Below are 15,147 nucleotides of genomic sequence, written 5' to 3'. Positions count from 1 at the left end.
TCAGCGTTCTCCCTAACATCCTTCCTAACCCCCAGTTTTACCAGACTGTGAGGAGTGGCCTAATGAATAGTACCCTTAGCTCCCCCTGGAGGCCAGACTGTGAAATGTATTGGTGTATGTGACACCTGGTCAGATGAACTCCTTCAGTGCCTTCAGACGTACCATAGCCCCCCTTAGCGGTGGAGCCACAGTACTGCAACGACCAGGACTCTGGGGCGCTGCACTCCCACCCGGTTAAATCCAATACTCCTGGACTGGGAAGAAAACAACAATACATGTCAGCAAAAAGACATACAATTTTGAAAATGCAAGTACAAGTCAACTTTTTAACAGAGCTTCCCTTTATGGGAGGTGAGGACACTTGAACGTTACAAACATGGTTAAATACTTTTAAATAACTTTACTATAAATAACTTTTCTTACCCAACCGGGTATTCTACTAAGTGCAAAATCTTTGAACAATAATTTAACATTGCCTTTAAGGACGTACTCGCTAAATCCACTAAAGACCTTCTTATATCACATATAAGGCTAATTAACTTTTATGCATTCTCCTTTAAATTTGCAGGACTGCCTGTCCTAACTGCTCCAGACCTACTGCCTCTCCTTTCTGTTACAGGACCGCCCCTTTCCGCCCGGGCCTACTGTCCTTCCACTACTATACACAGTATAGAACATATCATTTTTCTTTCAGTTTAAGATCACTGAGTCATCCCTATATGGCTCCTAAGAGGACTCACCACTAACCCCTACGGGTTTTAGCAGCAAAACGGTGAGAACTAGGGTTGAGCGACCTTTACTTTTGTAGGATCGGGTCGGGTTTCACGAAACCCGACTTTTTCAAAAGTCGGGTCGAGTGAAATCGGCCGATCCTATAAAAAAGTCGGGGTCGGCCGAAACTCGAAACCCAATGCAGTGCATTGGGTTTCCAATGGTTCCCAGGGTCTGAAGGAGCGGAAACTCTCCTTCAGGCACTGGGATCCATATTTAAGTGTAAAATAAAGAATTAAAATAAAAAATATCGCCATACTTACGCTCTGACGGCCCCTGGTACTAACCGGGAACCTTCCTTCCTTAGAATCAGCCTTCCAGGACCCTGCGGTGACGTCACGGTGACGTCGCGGCTTGTGATTGGTCGCGCGGCCACCCATGTGACCGCTCGCGCGACCAATCACAAGCCGCAACGTCACCGTGATGTCACCGAAGGTCCTGGAAGGGCTGATTCTTAGGAAGGAAGGCTGCCGGAAAGAAGCAGGGCGTGTCCGAGGGTGAGTATATAACTAATAGGAATATACTCACCCTCGGCTTCGTTCCGGCAGCCTTCCTTCCTAAGAATCAGCCCTTCCAGGACCTTCGGTGACGTCGCGGCTTGTGATTGGTCGCGCGAGGGGTCACATGGGCGGCCGCGCGACCAATCACAAGCCGCAACGTCACCGTGACGTCACCGCAGGGTCCTGGAAGGCTGATTCTAAGGAAGGAAGGTTCCCGGTTAGTACCAGGGCCCGTCAGAGGGTAAGTATAGCGATATTTTTTATTTTAATTCTTTATTTTACACTTAAATCTGAATTCCGATACCAATTCCCGATATCTTAAACATATCGGGAATCGGTATCGGAATTCCGATTCCAGATTCAGAAGATCGCCGACTTCATGGCCGACCCCACACAGGGGTCGGGTCGGGTTTCATGAAACCCGACTTTGCCAAAAGTCGGCGACTTCTGAAAATTGCCGACCCGTTTCGCTCAACCCTAGTGAGAACAATTAACTTATTTACAGTCATTAAAGCTTACTCATTACTCAGTTTCTGGCAGCCCCCACCGAGGCTTTACCTGGCAGGTGGCCCTCTGCGGCCCGGATAGGCTGGACTCCAGGTGTACCCCGTGCGTTCGGGTCTTCTGGACGACCAGGTCGTGCGCTGCAATGAGGGTCTGCATGGGTCGATGGATGATACTGGCGGTGGCTGCAGTGGCAGCAGCGGCTTCAGCGGCAAGCTCTTCCCCCTCGGTTCGGGATACCGCCAGAACGGCTGTGCAGCGCTGCATATCCCGGGCCCACCAGCTGCTCCCCTTTAGGTGCCGGCGATAAGTTACCACATCCCCCGGCTTCAGGAAGGACTTGGCGCCGTCTCCGCACAGGCAGGGCTCCACTTCATCCCGGGTGATGGGGACTCTCAGGGCTGTTCCAATCTCCTGCACGAAGCCCTTTCCTGTCTGGGGCAGGTAAACAAATATGACGCCCCACTTCGGCAGGGAGCCCTCCAGCAGCTCACCACGCGCCTCCCGCTCCACTTCCCACTGGAACTCCGCAATCAGGTGATTCCGGTACTCTCCCCAAGGGAAGGGCCCCATGTCTGGCCCCCCCGGTTCTTTGGGATCAGGCGACAGAAATGCTGGGGCACCAGTGGCCGCAGCGGCGGCCGGGTCTGGTGCAGAGGTGAGGCGGTCTCCCTGGGGGTCGCAGCACTCAGTACCCCTACCTGGGGTGACTCCTCCAGTGTCACTCCTTTCTCCTGGGGGAGGCACATGGGCTGGGGACCGCACAGGCAAAGGATGCCCCATCGACAGCTCCCACGGATCCAAATCCTCCAGCGGGGGCATATCAGAATAATCCTCTGGCGACGGGGGTCAATGCGGGGCCATCCTTTTCTGCAGGCCTTCTCTAGTCTCCAGTCCCACCTCATCTGAGTCATAGTTTCGTTTCTTTGGTCTCCGCCCGCCATAGAAGATCAGGAGGCGGATCTCCCCTGTTGACGGGCCCGTCCTTAGGATGCAACAATATTTAGACTGGGCGGCCATTGTCTTTCGCGCTCTCCAGCTTGTCTACGCCCACTCCACGCCTGTCTTCTTCTCCTGCGCTCTCCTCAGCGCTGTAATGGCGGCGGATTTTGGCGGCAAGTGGCACAGCACAGTCTTTGTAATAAATCACAGTCCAAGCACAGTAAATCACAGTTCCAAGGCACACATGACTTGATTCTTCAGGCTTAAGTAGATCCTGTTCATGACGCCAAGTTTTGCAGCGCCCCCACTGCCGCAGGGCCGAGGGGTACCCGATACCGGGCCTCTGAGTCTCTGCTCTGGGGTTGTCACGGTGGCTAGGCCCGGTCCGTGACCCTGCCGAGGGGCGCCCCAAAATAATAGGGTGTGGATGGTGGAAGTGGTGGTAGTGGTGGTAGTGGTGCGGTGCAGTAAATAACGAGGACAACAGGTTGCAGTCTCTTTACCTCTTTACTGAAGGCTTCTGGGTCCTCAGTCCGGAATACGGTTAACCGGGCTGCGCAAGTCCGGCCGGTCCGATGGCACCTCCAGAGTTCCCGTTGCAGGTGGAAATCTGTGCCTTCCTTCTAGCGCTTGTGTGTTGTGGTCCTCCCCTGCTGTGCTTACGGGATAGTCCCCACAACTGTTGTGTCTGTTTCTCGTGTTCCCTCACAACAACTCGATTCTGATGTTCTTCTTATTCTCGTCCCCCAGATCTTATGGTAGGACGCACCCGTATGACGGGAAGGCTCGGAGCTCTTCCGGGACCCTAGAGTCGCCCCTCTCCAAAGGTTGCCCCCTATGTCTGCGTAGGTGATGTAGGTGAGGCAGCCAGCCTATAGCTCTCTGCCCTGCCGTTGGTTTGAAGTAATGCTTAGAGCTCTGTACTTCCTCGGCGTTCCGGCCACCGGTTATTTACGCCTCAGTAGGATGTTGCCTCGGTCTAACAGCACGACTCCTACTGGTATTTCTCCCTGTTGTGTTGATCTCGTTTCTCACTCAGCACAATAAATCTCGCTTCTTGTCCTTTCTTAGGGCACCGCCGCTATGAAGTGCAGGCGCGGTCCCGTAGCTTTCTCTCTGATTGCCAGGCGTCTGTCAGGATCCCACCCCTGACAGGGACCCTACCGAATCTTCCCCTACAACACCCTCTGCCACAAGGTGTTGCCTGGTTCCAACCCAGTCAGCGTTCTCCCTAACTTCCTGCCTAACCCCCAGTTTTACCAGACTGTGAGGAGTGGCCTAATGAATAGTACCCTTAGCTCCCCCTGGAGGCCAGACTGTGAAATATATTGGTGTATGTGATACCTGGTCAGATGAACTCCTTCAGTGCCATCAGATGTACCATAGCCCCCCTTAGCGGCGGAGCCACAGTACTGCAACGACCAAGACTCTGGGGCGCTGCATATACAACTTTTAATAAGTAAAAAGGGAAATGCTAATATAAAGTCAAACAGTTTTGATGTATTCATTGCAAACACTTCTTAAGTATCAACTCTACACAGGGGTAAGTTCAATGTAATTCATAGAATGTCTAATTTTTGCTTTTTTCTGATAAAAAATGTAAAATAAGGTGTATTAATTACAATTTTATTTAACTGCAGAATTCTTAAGCTGGATTTGATTGTACGAGATGAAGATGGCAATATCTTGGATCCTGACAAAACAAGCGTTATTAGTTTTTTCCATGCCCACAAAAAAGCTACAGAGAATATCACAGAACGTATCAAGGAAGAAATAGTAAGTAATTATATTAGGATCCTTTGATTTAAAACGTAAATAGTTTATTTAACTTATAATTTTTTACACAGTCCAAATATTACTAACATTCAAAAAGGTTATCAAACTCTTAAAAAAAGTTGGAATTGAAATGGTACTCACCTCGTCAATGTCCCACCAGTGAAGCAGAGAGGCCCTGGAAGGCACACTGGAAAATTTGATTACAAGTTGTGTGTGTAAATATGCGCACGTGTGTGTGTGTTAGTGTATATGTGTATATGTATATGTGTGTATATATGTATATATATATATATATATATATATATATATATATATATATATATATATATATATATATATATATATATATTTATTTATTTTATTATTATTGTTATTTTATTGTGCATGTTTGGTTTTTGGTTTCTTAAGGGGAAGCAGTCACAGGATTGTGCTCAGTAACCTACAGACACTGTCAAGTTGGTGCCTTTATACTGATTAAAATGATAACTCGGGTGATGAAATCCATCTTGTGGCTCTTGTTTAATCTTTATTTGTAGTTTTCAGTTAATGATATGCTCATGCCCCGGGGTGCCTGTGGGGGGTCTTCATGTGTATATGCTTCTGACATATTCATGTGTATGGCTTCTGACAGATTACTGTCCCTCAGTAATCCTTCAGTGACCTGCCCCCTAGCTTACACAATGAATATTTTACATATCTTGAAAAAAAAAAAAAAACTGCAGGCAGGTGCTGGTGGTTGCACCTGCACTGCAGCAAGATCACATATCTATTGTACAAATAATTATGTAGTTTGATCTTAATCTTGTATTCATTAAAAAATTCCATTTGAAATTTGTGCCAGCTGCACCTGTGCAGGAGCAGCTATTGGTGATCCGATAGCTGCTACTGCGCAGGCTCCGGCGGTGCCTTCTTGAGGAGAGGACATTTTTTTTCTAGCAAGATGGCGCCAGTGGCGCCTGTGCAGTAGCAGCGAGCAGTCATCAAAGCAAAAGGTGGCTACTTTGAAGAACCTAGAATATAAGACATGTTTTCAGTTGTTTCCCACTTTTTTTATTAAGTATATAATTCCACATGTGTTAATTCACAGCTTTGATGCCTTCAGTGTGAATTTACAATTTTCATAGTCATGAAAATACTGAAAAATCTTTACATGAGAAGGTGTGTCCAAACTTTTGGTCTGTACTGTATAGCTAGAAAAAGGCAGAAAATAGGATAGACAGGCAGATACTAACTCCCATATCCCCCAAAGGGCTTCAAAATCACAGTCAACCAAAAGGTTTGATGTCCTATAGTTAATGACAACCAAACCACTAACGATTATCAATCAGGGAGGGTTGATAGACACATATATATTGATGGTCTTGACTAGGGTTGAGCAAAACAGATCGGCCAATTTCAAAAGTCGCCGACTTTTGGGAAAGTCGGGTTTCGTGAAACCCGACCCGATCTCACTGTGGGATCGGGTCGTCCGTCGGCGATCTTCGCTCCAAATTCGGGTTTCGTTTTTTTATATATATATATGTGTCATTGAGACACATATATATATATATTTATATTTACTTCAGCGCGATATATGTGAAAAGCCGGTAATTCAATTGCCGGCTTTTCATTTCTCCTGCCTAAACCCGACATGATATGAGACATGGTTTACATACAGTAAACCATGTCATATCCCCCTTTTTTTTTTTGCATATTCCACACTACTAATGTTAGTAGTGTGTATGTGCAAAATTTCGGCGCTCTAGCTATTAAATTTAAGGGTTAAATCGTGGAAAAAATTGGCGTGGGCTCCCGCACAATTTTCTCCACCAGAGTGGTAAAGCCAGTGACTGAGGGCAGATATTAATAGCCTAGAGAGGGTCCATGGTTATTGGCCCCCCCTGGCTACAAACATCTGCCCCCAGCCACCCCAGAAAAGGCACATCTGGAAGATGCATTTTACGGGCAGGAGCTCTGCTATAATGCAGCTTTGCTCGTGCCTGTAAAACCCCAGGAATGAAGGTAATGTAGGTCAATGACCTGTATTTACCTTCATTCGCGGTGAGGCGCCCTCTGCTGGATGTCCTCATATGAACTCCAGCGTGGGAACTTTTCTAAGGCTCCAGTTCATGAGTACATCCAGCAGAGGGCGCATCACTGCGAATAAAGGTAAATACAGGTCATTGACCTACATTACCTTCATTCCTGGGGTTTTACAGGCACGAGCACAGTTGCATTATAGCAGAGCTCCTGCCTGTAAAATATTTTAACCCTTTCAGATGGATTTACATCGTGGGACGTTACTGATCTACGGAAGGTATGTATATTGTTGGTTTATTATTTTTCCTTTGTTACAGAACGATGGTCTTCAGGTGGATTGCCAGTATAATAAAATATTACAACAACCTGTGTCTTTATTTCATTAAAATACCGTATTTTTCGGACTATAAGACGCACCGGACTATAAGGCGCACCCAGGTTTTAGAGGTGGAAAATAGGGAAAAAAATATCCACATGCGAGATACAGACGTGTGCCTCGCATGTGGAAATGAGCCCTAAGAATGGGTGCACAGGGCTTATAGTGAAAGCACCACTCCAGCACTGCAAAATAACTCTGGAGTGCTGCTTTATAATCCCATGGGAGAACTATAACTCCCAGCATGTCCTGCAGATCCTATGAAATGCTGGGAGTTATAGTTCACCAAAGGAGTGGCAGAGTGCTTTATTGTGTTTTGTAAAGACTGACTTCTTAATTGTGGCAGCCAGCCACACTGTTGCGAGGTAAAAGCTGGAGCATCCCATGGCTGCACACACAGAGCCCTCCCTGTTGTTGTTGCCTTTCCACAGCGCAGGACATAAGAGGAAGCTGCAGATTCTAGGTGGGAGTCTGAAGGACCTGTGATGATGTCAGAAGAGGGAGGGCTCTGAGCTGCCATGTGATGCTCCAGCCCGCCCACTTCTGACATCACACAGGTCCTCCATGTGCACCAGACAGCTCAGCGTCCAGCACAGGCAGGTATGCAGCAATCTCCTGGCCCCTGCTGCTGCCTTCTCCCCCGGACACACAGATTCTCCCCGGAATCAGTGCTGGGGAAACTGTGTGTCGCTGCTTAAGTGCAGCATTCATTTGCGCTGCTCCCGGCTCACCGCTCAGCTGATCGGTGGGCGGGGAGCAGCTAATAAATATTCACTGCACTTAATCAGCGGGGCCATGTGCTTTCCCCAGCAGCTGATTCCGCCAGCGGGGACATCCTGAAGTGGGATAACAGTGCGATCCCACTCGCTGCTGCCCCCCTCCCAACATGGTATATCCGTACTATAAGACGCACCCACACTTTCCTCCCAAATTTGGAGGAAAAAAAGTGTGTCTTATAGTCCGAAAAATACGGTACTTTGCAATATTGTGTGTGTGTTTTTTTAACCATTTCATACAATTGGATTAATAATGGATAGGTGTCATAATTGAAGCCTCTCCATTATTAATCTGGCTTAATGTCACCTTACAATAGCAAGGTGACATTAACCCTTCATTACTCCATATCCCACCGCTACACGGGAGTGGGAAAAGAGTGGCCAAGTGCCAGAATAGGCGCATCTTCCAGATGTGCCTTTTCTGGGGTGGCTGGGGGCAGTGTTGTGAATTAGACTTTTTTGGCTCCCTCTTGTGGTCACTAGTGTTGAGCATTCCGATACTGCAAGTATCGGGTATCGGCCGATATTTGCTGTATCGGAATTTCCGATACCGAGATCCGATACTTTTGTGGTATCGGGTATCGGGTATCGCAACAACATTAATGTAATAATGTGTAAAAGAGAGAATTAAAATAAAAAATATTGCTATACTCACCTCTCCGACGCAGCCTGGACCTCAGCGAGGGAACCGGCAGCGTTGTTTGTTTAAATTTCACGCTTTTACTTCGTTACGTGAAGTCCCGGCTTGTGATTGGTCAGGGCGGCCATGTTGCCGGGACGCGGACCAATCACAGCAAGCCGTGACGAAATTACGTCACGGCTTGCTGTGATTGGTCCGCGTCCCGGCAACATGGCCGCCATTAACCAATCACAAGCCGTGACGTCACGGGAGGCTGGACATGCGCGTATTTTAAAAAGCGCGCGTGTCCAGCCTCCCGTGACGTCACGGCTTGTGATTGGTTAATGGCGGCCATGTTGCCGGGACGCGGACCAATCACAGCAAGCCGTGACGTAATTTCGTCACGGCTTGCTGTGATTGGTCCGCGTCCCGGCAACATGGCCACCCTGACCAATCACAAGCCGAGACTTCACGTAACCAAGTAAAAGCGCGAATTTTAAACAAACAACGCTGCCGGTTCCCTCGCTGAGGTCCAGGCTGCGTCGGACAGGTGAGTATAGCAATATTTTTTATTTTAATTCTTTATTTTACACATTTATATGGATCCCAGGGTCTGAAGGAGAGTTTCCTCTCCTTCAGACCCTGGGAACCATCAGGAATACCGTCCGATACTTGAGTCCCATTGACTTGTATTGGTATCGGGTATCGGTATCGGATTGGATCCGATACTTTGCCGGTATCGGCCGATACTTTCCGATACCGATACTTTCAAGTATCGGACGGTATCGCTCAACACTAGTGGTCACTAGTGATATGACTCTGGGATTGTCTTTCCTCAGTTTGGCACCCACATGGGTCGTTAGTCCAGGGGTGTTGCTATATGAACTCCCTGAATTCTCAGTCTGGTGCCTGGCATCGTTGTAATTAGTCCTTTCTGTTTGCTCCTGTCTGCTGGTCCTGGTTCGTGCAAAATTAAGCTAAGTCCTGCTTCCTTGTTCTTTGGTTATTTGTATTGCTCTTATTTTTTGTCCAGCTTGTACTAAATGTGATTCCTGATTTTGCTGGAAGCTCTAGGGGGCTGGTATTCTCCCCCCGGGCCGTTAGACGGTTCGGGGGTTCTTGAATATCCAGCGTGGAAATTTTGATAGGGTTTTTGCTGACCGTATAAGTCATCTTACTATATTCTGCTATTAGTCAGTGGGCCTCTCTTTGCTAAATACCTAGTTCATTCTTACGTTTGTCTTTTCTTCTTACCTCACCGTTATTATTTGTTGGGGGCTTGTATCCAACTTTTGGGGTCTTTTCTCTGGAGGCAAGAAAGGTCTATCTTTTCCCTTCTAGAGTTAGTTAGTTCTCCGGCTGGCGCGAGACGTCTAGAACCAACGTAGGCACGTTCCCCGGCTGCTGCTATTTGTGGTGTTAGGATTAGATATACGGTCAGCCCAGTTACCACTGCCCTATGAGCTGGGTTTTTGTGTTTGCAGACTTAGTATTTATTTCTGAGACCCTCTGCCATTGGGGTCATAACAGTATGCCAGGCCAAAGTTGAATGTTTAATGCATTGCAGAAGTGGGATTATAAGAAAGGAAATTCTGAGTTTTTTTTTTTTTTTTCTTTCTTCCTCCCCTTTACCTTTGAGTGGCTTGAGCTTGCTGCAGACATGAATGTCCAGACCTTGATTACAAGTGTGGACCAGCTTGCTGCTCGTGTGCAGGGCATACAAGATTTTGTTACCAGTAGTCCTATGTCTGAACCTAAAATACCTATTCCTGAACTGTTCTCTGGAGACCGATTTAAGTTTAGGAATTTCAGGAATAATTGTAAATTGTTTCTATCTCTGAGACCCCGTTCATCTGGAGACTCAGCTCAGCAAGTAAAAATTGTTATCTCTTTCTTACGGGGCGACCCTCAGGATTGGGCCTTCTCGCTAGCACCAGGAGATCCGGCATTGGCAAATATTGATGCGTTTTTTCTGGCGCTCGGATTGCTTTACGAGGAACCCAATCTTGAAATTCAGGCAGAAAAAGCCTTGCTGGCTATTTCTCAGGGCCAGGATGAAGCTGAAGTGTATTGCCAAAAATTTCGGAAATGGTCCGTGCTTACTCAGTGGAATGAGTGTGCTCTGGCCGCAAATTTCAGAAATGGCCTTTCTGAAGCCATTAAGAATGTGATGGTGGGTTTCTCCATTCCTACAAGTCTGAATGATTCCATGGCGCTGGCTATTCAAATTGACCGGCGTTTGCGGGAGCGCAAAGCCGCTAATCCTCTTGTGGTGTTGTCTGAACAAACACCTGATTTAATGCAATGTGGTAGAATTCAGACTAGAAATGAACGGAAAAATCATAGACGTCAGAATGGGTTGTGTTTTTACTGTGGTGATTCTACACATGTTATATCAGCATGCTCTAAACGCCTAACAAGGGTTGTTAGTCCTGTCGCCATTGGTAATTTGCAACCTAAATTTATTTTGTCTGTGACTTTAATTTGCTCATTGTCTTCCTACCCTGTTATGGCATTTGTGGATTCAGGTGCTGCCCTGAGTCTTATGGATCTGTCATTTGCCAAGCGCTGTGGTTTTGTTCTTGAGCCGTTGGTAAATCCTATCCCTCTTAGAGGTATTGATGCTACGCCATTGGCGGAAAATAAACCGCCGTTTTGGACACAGGTAACCATGTGCATGACTCCTGAACATCGGGAGGTGATTCGTTTTCTTGTTCTGCATAAAATGCATGATTTGGTCGTTTTGGGGCTGCCATGGTTACAGACCCATAATCCAGTCTTGGATTGGAAGGCAATGTCTGTGTCAAGTTGGGGCTGCCAGGGAATTCATGGTGATTCCCCGCCGGTGTCTATTGCTTCCTCTACTCCTTCGGAAGTTCCTGAGTATTTGTCTGATTTTCAGGATGTATTCAGCGAGTCCAGGTCCAGTGCTCTGCCTCCTCATAGGGACTGTGACTGCGCTATAGATTTGATTCCAGGCAGTAAATTTCCTAAGGGAAGACTATTTAATCTGTCTGTACCTGAGCATACCGCAATGCGTTCGTATATCAAGGAATCTCTGGAGAAGGGGCATATCCGTCAATCCTCTTCCCCTCTTGGTGCTGGATTCTTTTTTGTGGCCAAGAAAGACGGATCTTTGAGACCTTGTATTGACTATCGGCTTCTGAATAAAATCACTGTTAAATTTCAGTATCCTTTGCCTCTGTTGTCGGACTTGTTTGCCCGGATTAAAGGTGCCAAGTGGTTCACCAAAATAGATCTTCGTGGTGCGTACAACCTTGTGAGAATTAAGCAAGGAGATGAATGGAAAACTGCATTTAATACGCCCGAAGGTCATTTTGAGTACTTGGTGATGCCTTTTGGGCTCTCTAATGCTCCTTCAGTGTTTCAGTCCTTTATGCATGATATTTTCCGGAAGTATCTGGATAAATTTATGATTGTTTATCTGGATGATATTCTGTTTTTTTCTGATGATTGGGACTCGCATGTAGAGCAGGTCAGGATGGTGTTTCAGGTTTTGCGTGAGAATGCTTTGTTTGTTAAGGGCTCAAAGTGTCTCTTTGGAGTACAGAAGGTTCCCTTTTTGGGTTTTATTTTTTCCCCTTCTGCGGTGGAGATGGACCCAGTCAAGGTCCGAGCTATTCATGATTGGACTCAACCCAAGTCAGTTAAGAGTCTTGAGAAGTTCTTGGGTTTTGCTAACTTCTACCGTCGTTTTATCGCTAATTTTTCTAGCGTTGTTAAACCTTTGACGGATATGACCAAGAAAGGTTCTGATGTTGCTAACTGGGCTCCTGCAGCCGTGGAAGCTTTCCAAGAGTTGAAGCGCCGGTTTACTTCAGCGCCTGTTTTGTGCCAGCCTGATGTCTCACTTCCCTTTCAGGTTGAAGTGGATGCTTCTGAGATTGGGGCAGGGGCCGTTTTGTCGCAGAGAGGCCCTGGTTGCTCTGTAATGAGACCATGTGCTTTTTTCTCTAGGAAGTTTTCGCCTGCTGAGCGGAATTATGATGTTGGCAATCGGGAGTTGCTGGCCATGAAGTGGGCATTTGAGGAGTGGCGTCATTGGCTCGAGGGTGCTAAGCATCGTGTGGTGGTCTTGACTGATCACAAAAATCTAATGTATCTCGAGTCTGCTAAACGCCTGAATCCTAGACAGGCCCGTTGGTCATTGTTTTTCTCCCGTTTTGACTTTGTGGTCTCGTATTTACCAGGTTCAAAGAATGTGAAGGCTGATGCTCTTTCAAGGAGCTTTGTGCCTGACTCTCCTGGAGTCGCTGAACCAGTTGGTATTCTTAAAGAGGGAGTAATCTTGTCAGCCATTTCTCCGGATTTGCGACGTGTGTTGCAGAGCTTTCAGGCTGGTAGACCTGACTCTTGTCCACCTGACAGACTGTTTGTTCCTGATAAGTGGACCAGCAGAGTCATTTCCGAGGTTCATTCCTCGGTGTTGGCAGGGCATCCGGGAATTTTTGGCACCAGAGATTTGGTGGCTAGGTCCTTTTGGTGGCCTTCCTTGTCACGGGATGTGCGGTCATTTGTGCAGTCCTGTGGGACTTGTGCTCGAGCTAAGCCTTGCTGTTCTCGTGCCAGCGGGTTGCTCTTGCCCTTGCCTGTCCCGAAGAGGCCTTGGACACACATTTCCATGGATTTCATTTCAGATCTTCCGGTGTCTCAGGGCATGTCTGTCATCTGGGTGGTATGTGATCGCTTTTCCAAGATGGTCCATTTGGTATCTTTGCCTAAGCTGCCTTCCTCTTCCGATCTGGTTCCTCTGTTCTTTCAGAATGTGGTTCGTTTACACGGCATTCCTGAGAATATCGTGTCTGACAGAGGATCCCAATTTGTTTCCAGGTTCTGGCGATCCTTTTGTGCTAAGATGGGCATTGACTTGTCGTTTTCGTCTGCCTTTCATCCTCAGACTAATGGACAAACGGAGCGAACTAATCAGACTCTGGAGGCTTATTTGAGGTGTTTTGTTTCTGCAGATCAGGATGATTGGGTGACCTTCTTGCCGTTGGCTGAGTTTGCCCTTAATAATCGGGCTAGTTCCGCTACTTTGGTTTCGCCATTTTTCTGCAACTCTGGTTTCCATCCTCGTTTTTCCTCAGGACATGTGGAGCCTTCTGACTGTCCTGGGGTAGATTCTGTGGTGGATAGGTTGCAGCAGATTTGGAATCATGTGGTGGACAACTTAAAGTTGTCACAGGAGAAGGCTCAGCGTTTTGCCAACCGCCGCCGCGGTGTGGGTCCCCGACTTCGTGTTGGGGATTTGGTATGGCTGTCTTCTCGATTTGTTCCTATGAAGGTCTCCTCTCCTAAATTTAAGCCTCGCTTCATCAGTCCTTACAAGATATTGGAAATCCTTAATCCTGTGTCCTTTCGCTTGGATCTTCTGGTGTCGTTTGCCATTCACAACGTGTTCCATAGGTCTTTGTTGCGGCGGTACGTTGTACCTGTGGTCCCTTCTGTTGAGCCTCCTGCTCCGGTGTTGGTTGAGGGCGAGTTGGAGTACGTGGTGGAGAAGATCTTGGATTCTCGTCTCTCCAGGCGGAGGCTTCAGTATCTGGTCAAGTGGAAGGGCTATGGTCAGGAGGATAATTCCTGGGTGGTTGCCTCTGATGTGCATGCGGCCGATTTAGTTCGTGCCTTTCACGCTGCTCATCCTGATCGCCCTGGTGGTCTTGGTGAGGGTTCGGTGACCCCTCCTTAAAGGGGGGGTACTGTTGTGAATTAGACTTTTTTGGCTCCCTCTTGTGGTCACTAGTGATATGACTCTGGGATTGTCTTTCCTCATTTTGGCACCCACCTGGGTCGTTAGACCAGGGGTGTTGCTATATGAACTCCCTGAATTCTCAGTCTGGTGCCTGGCATCGTTGTAATTAGTCCTTTCTGTTTGCTCCTGTCTGCTGGTCCTGGTTCGTGCAAAATTAAGCTAAGTCCTGCTTCCTTGTTTTTTGGTTATTTGTATTGCTCTTATTTTTTGTCCAGCTTGTACTAAATGTGATTCCTGATTTTGCTGGAAGCTCTAGGGGGCTGGTATTCTCCCCCCGGGCCGTTATACGGTTCGGGGGTTCTTGAATATCCAGCGTGGAAATTTTGATAGGGTTTTTGCTGACCGTATAAGTCATCTTACTATATTCTGCTATTAGTCAGTGGGCCTCTCTTTGCTAAATACCTAGTTCATTCTTACGTTTGTCTTTTTTTCTTACCTCACCGTTATTATTTGTTGGGGGCTTGTATCCAACTTTTGGGGTCTTTTCTCTGGAGGCAAGAAAGGTCTATCTTTTCCCTTCTAGGGTTAGTTAGTTCTCCGGCTGGCACGAGACGTCTAGAACCAACGTAGGCACGTTCCCCGGCTGCTGCTATTTGTGGTGCTAGGATTAGATATACGGTCAGCCCAGTTACCACTGCCCTATGAGCTGGGTTTTTGTGTTTGCAGACTTAGTATTTATTTCTGAGACCCTCTGCCATTGGGGTCATAACAGGGCAGATGTTTGTAGCCAGGGGGGGCCAATAACCATGGACCCTCTCTAGGCTATTAATATATGCCCTCAGTCACTGGCTTTACCACTCTGGCGGAGAAAATTGCACGGGAGCCCACGCCAATTTTTTCCGCGATTTAACCCTTAAATTTAATAGCTACAGCGCCAAAATTTTGCACATACACATTACTAACATTAGTAGTGTGGAATATGCAAAAAAAAGGGGGATATGACATGGTTTACTGTATGTAAACCATGTCTCATATCATGTCGGGTTTAGGTAGGAGAAATGAAAAGCCAGCAATTGAATTACCGGCTTTTCACATATATCGCGCTGAAGTAAATATAAAAATATATAGATTTTCCATTAACTTGCATTGGG

General features: G+C 47.1%; 1 protein-coding gene across 1 annotated transcript in view; it reads left to right on the top strand.

Annotated features, from left to right (window-relative positions):
* The window catches only part of DOCK2 (dedicator of cytokinesis 2), a 1,347,187-nt gene that overhangs the window by 182,787 nt on the left and 1,149,253 nt on the right, over window positions 1-15,147 (top strand). The window contains exon 7 of the mRNA XM_077266018.1: window positions 4,358-4,493. Within this exon, the coding sequence (XP_077122133.1) occupies window positions 4,358-4,493 (136 nt within the window). The remainder of the gene's footprint in view (window positions 1-4,357; window positions 4,494-15,147) is intronic.

This window comes from Ranitomeya variabilis, chromosome 5 (genome assembly GCF_051348905.1).
Source record: "Ranitomeya variabilis isolate aRanVar5 chromosome 5, aRanVar5.hap1, whole genome shotgun sequence".
Lineage (NCBI taxonomy): Eukaryota > Metazoa > Chordata > Amphibia > Anura > Dendrobatidae > Ranitomeya > Ranitomeya variabilis.
Note: the sequence above shows the minus strand (reverse complement) of the source record. Positions and strands in the feature narration are given on the sequence as shown.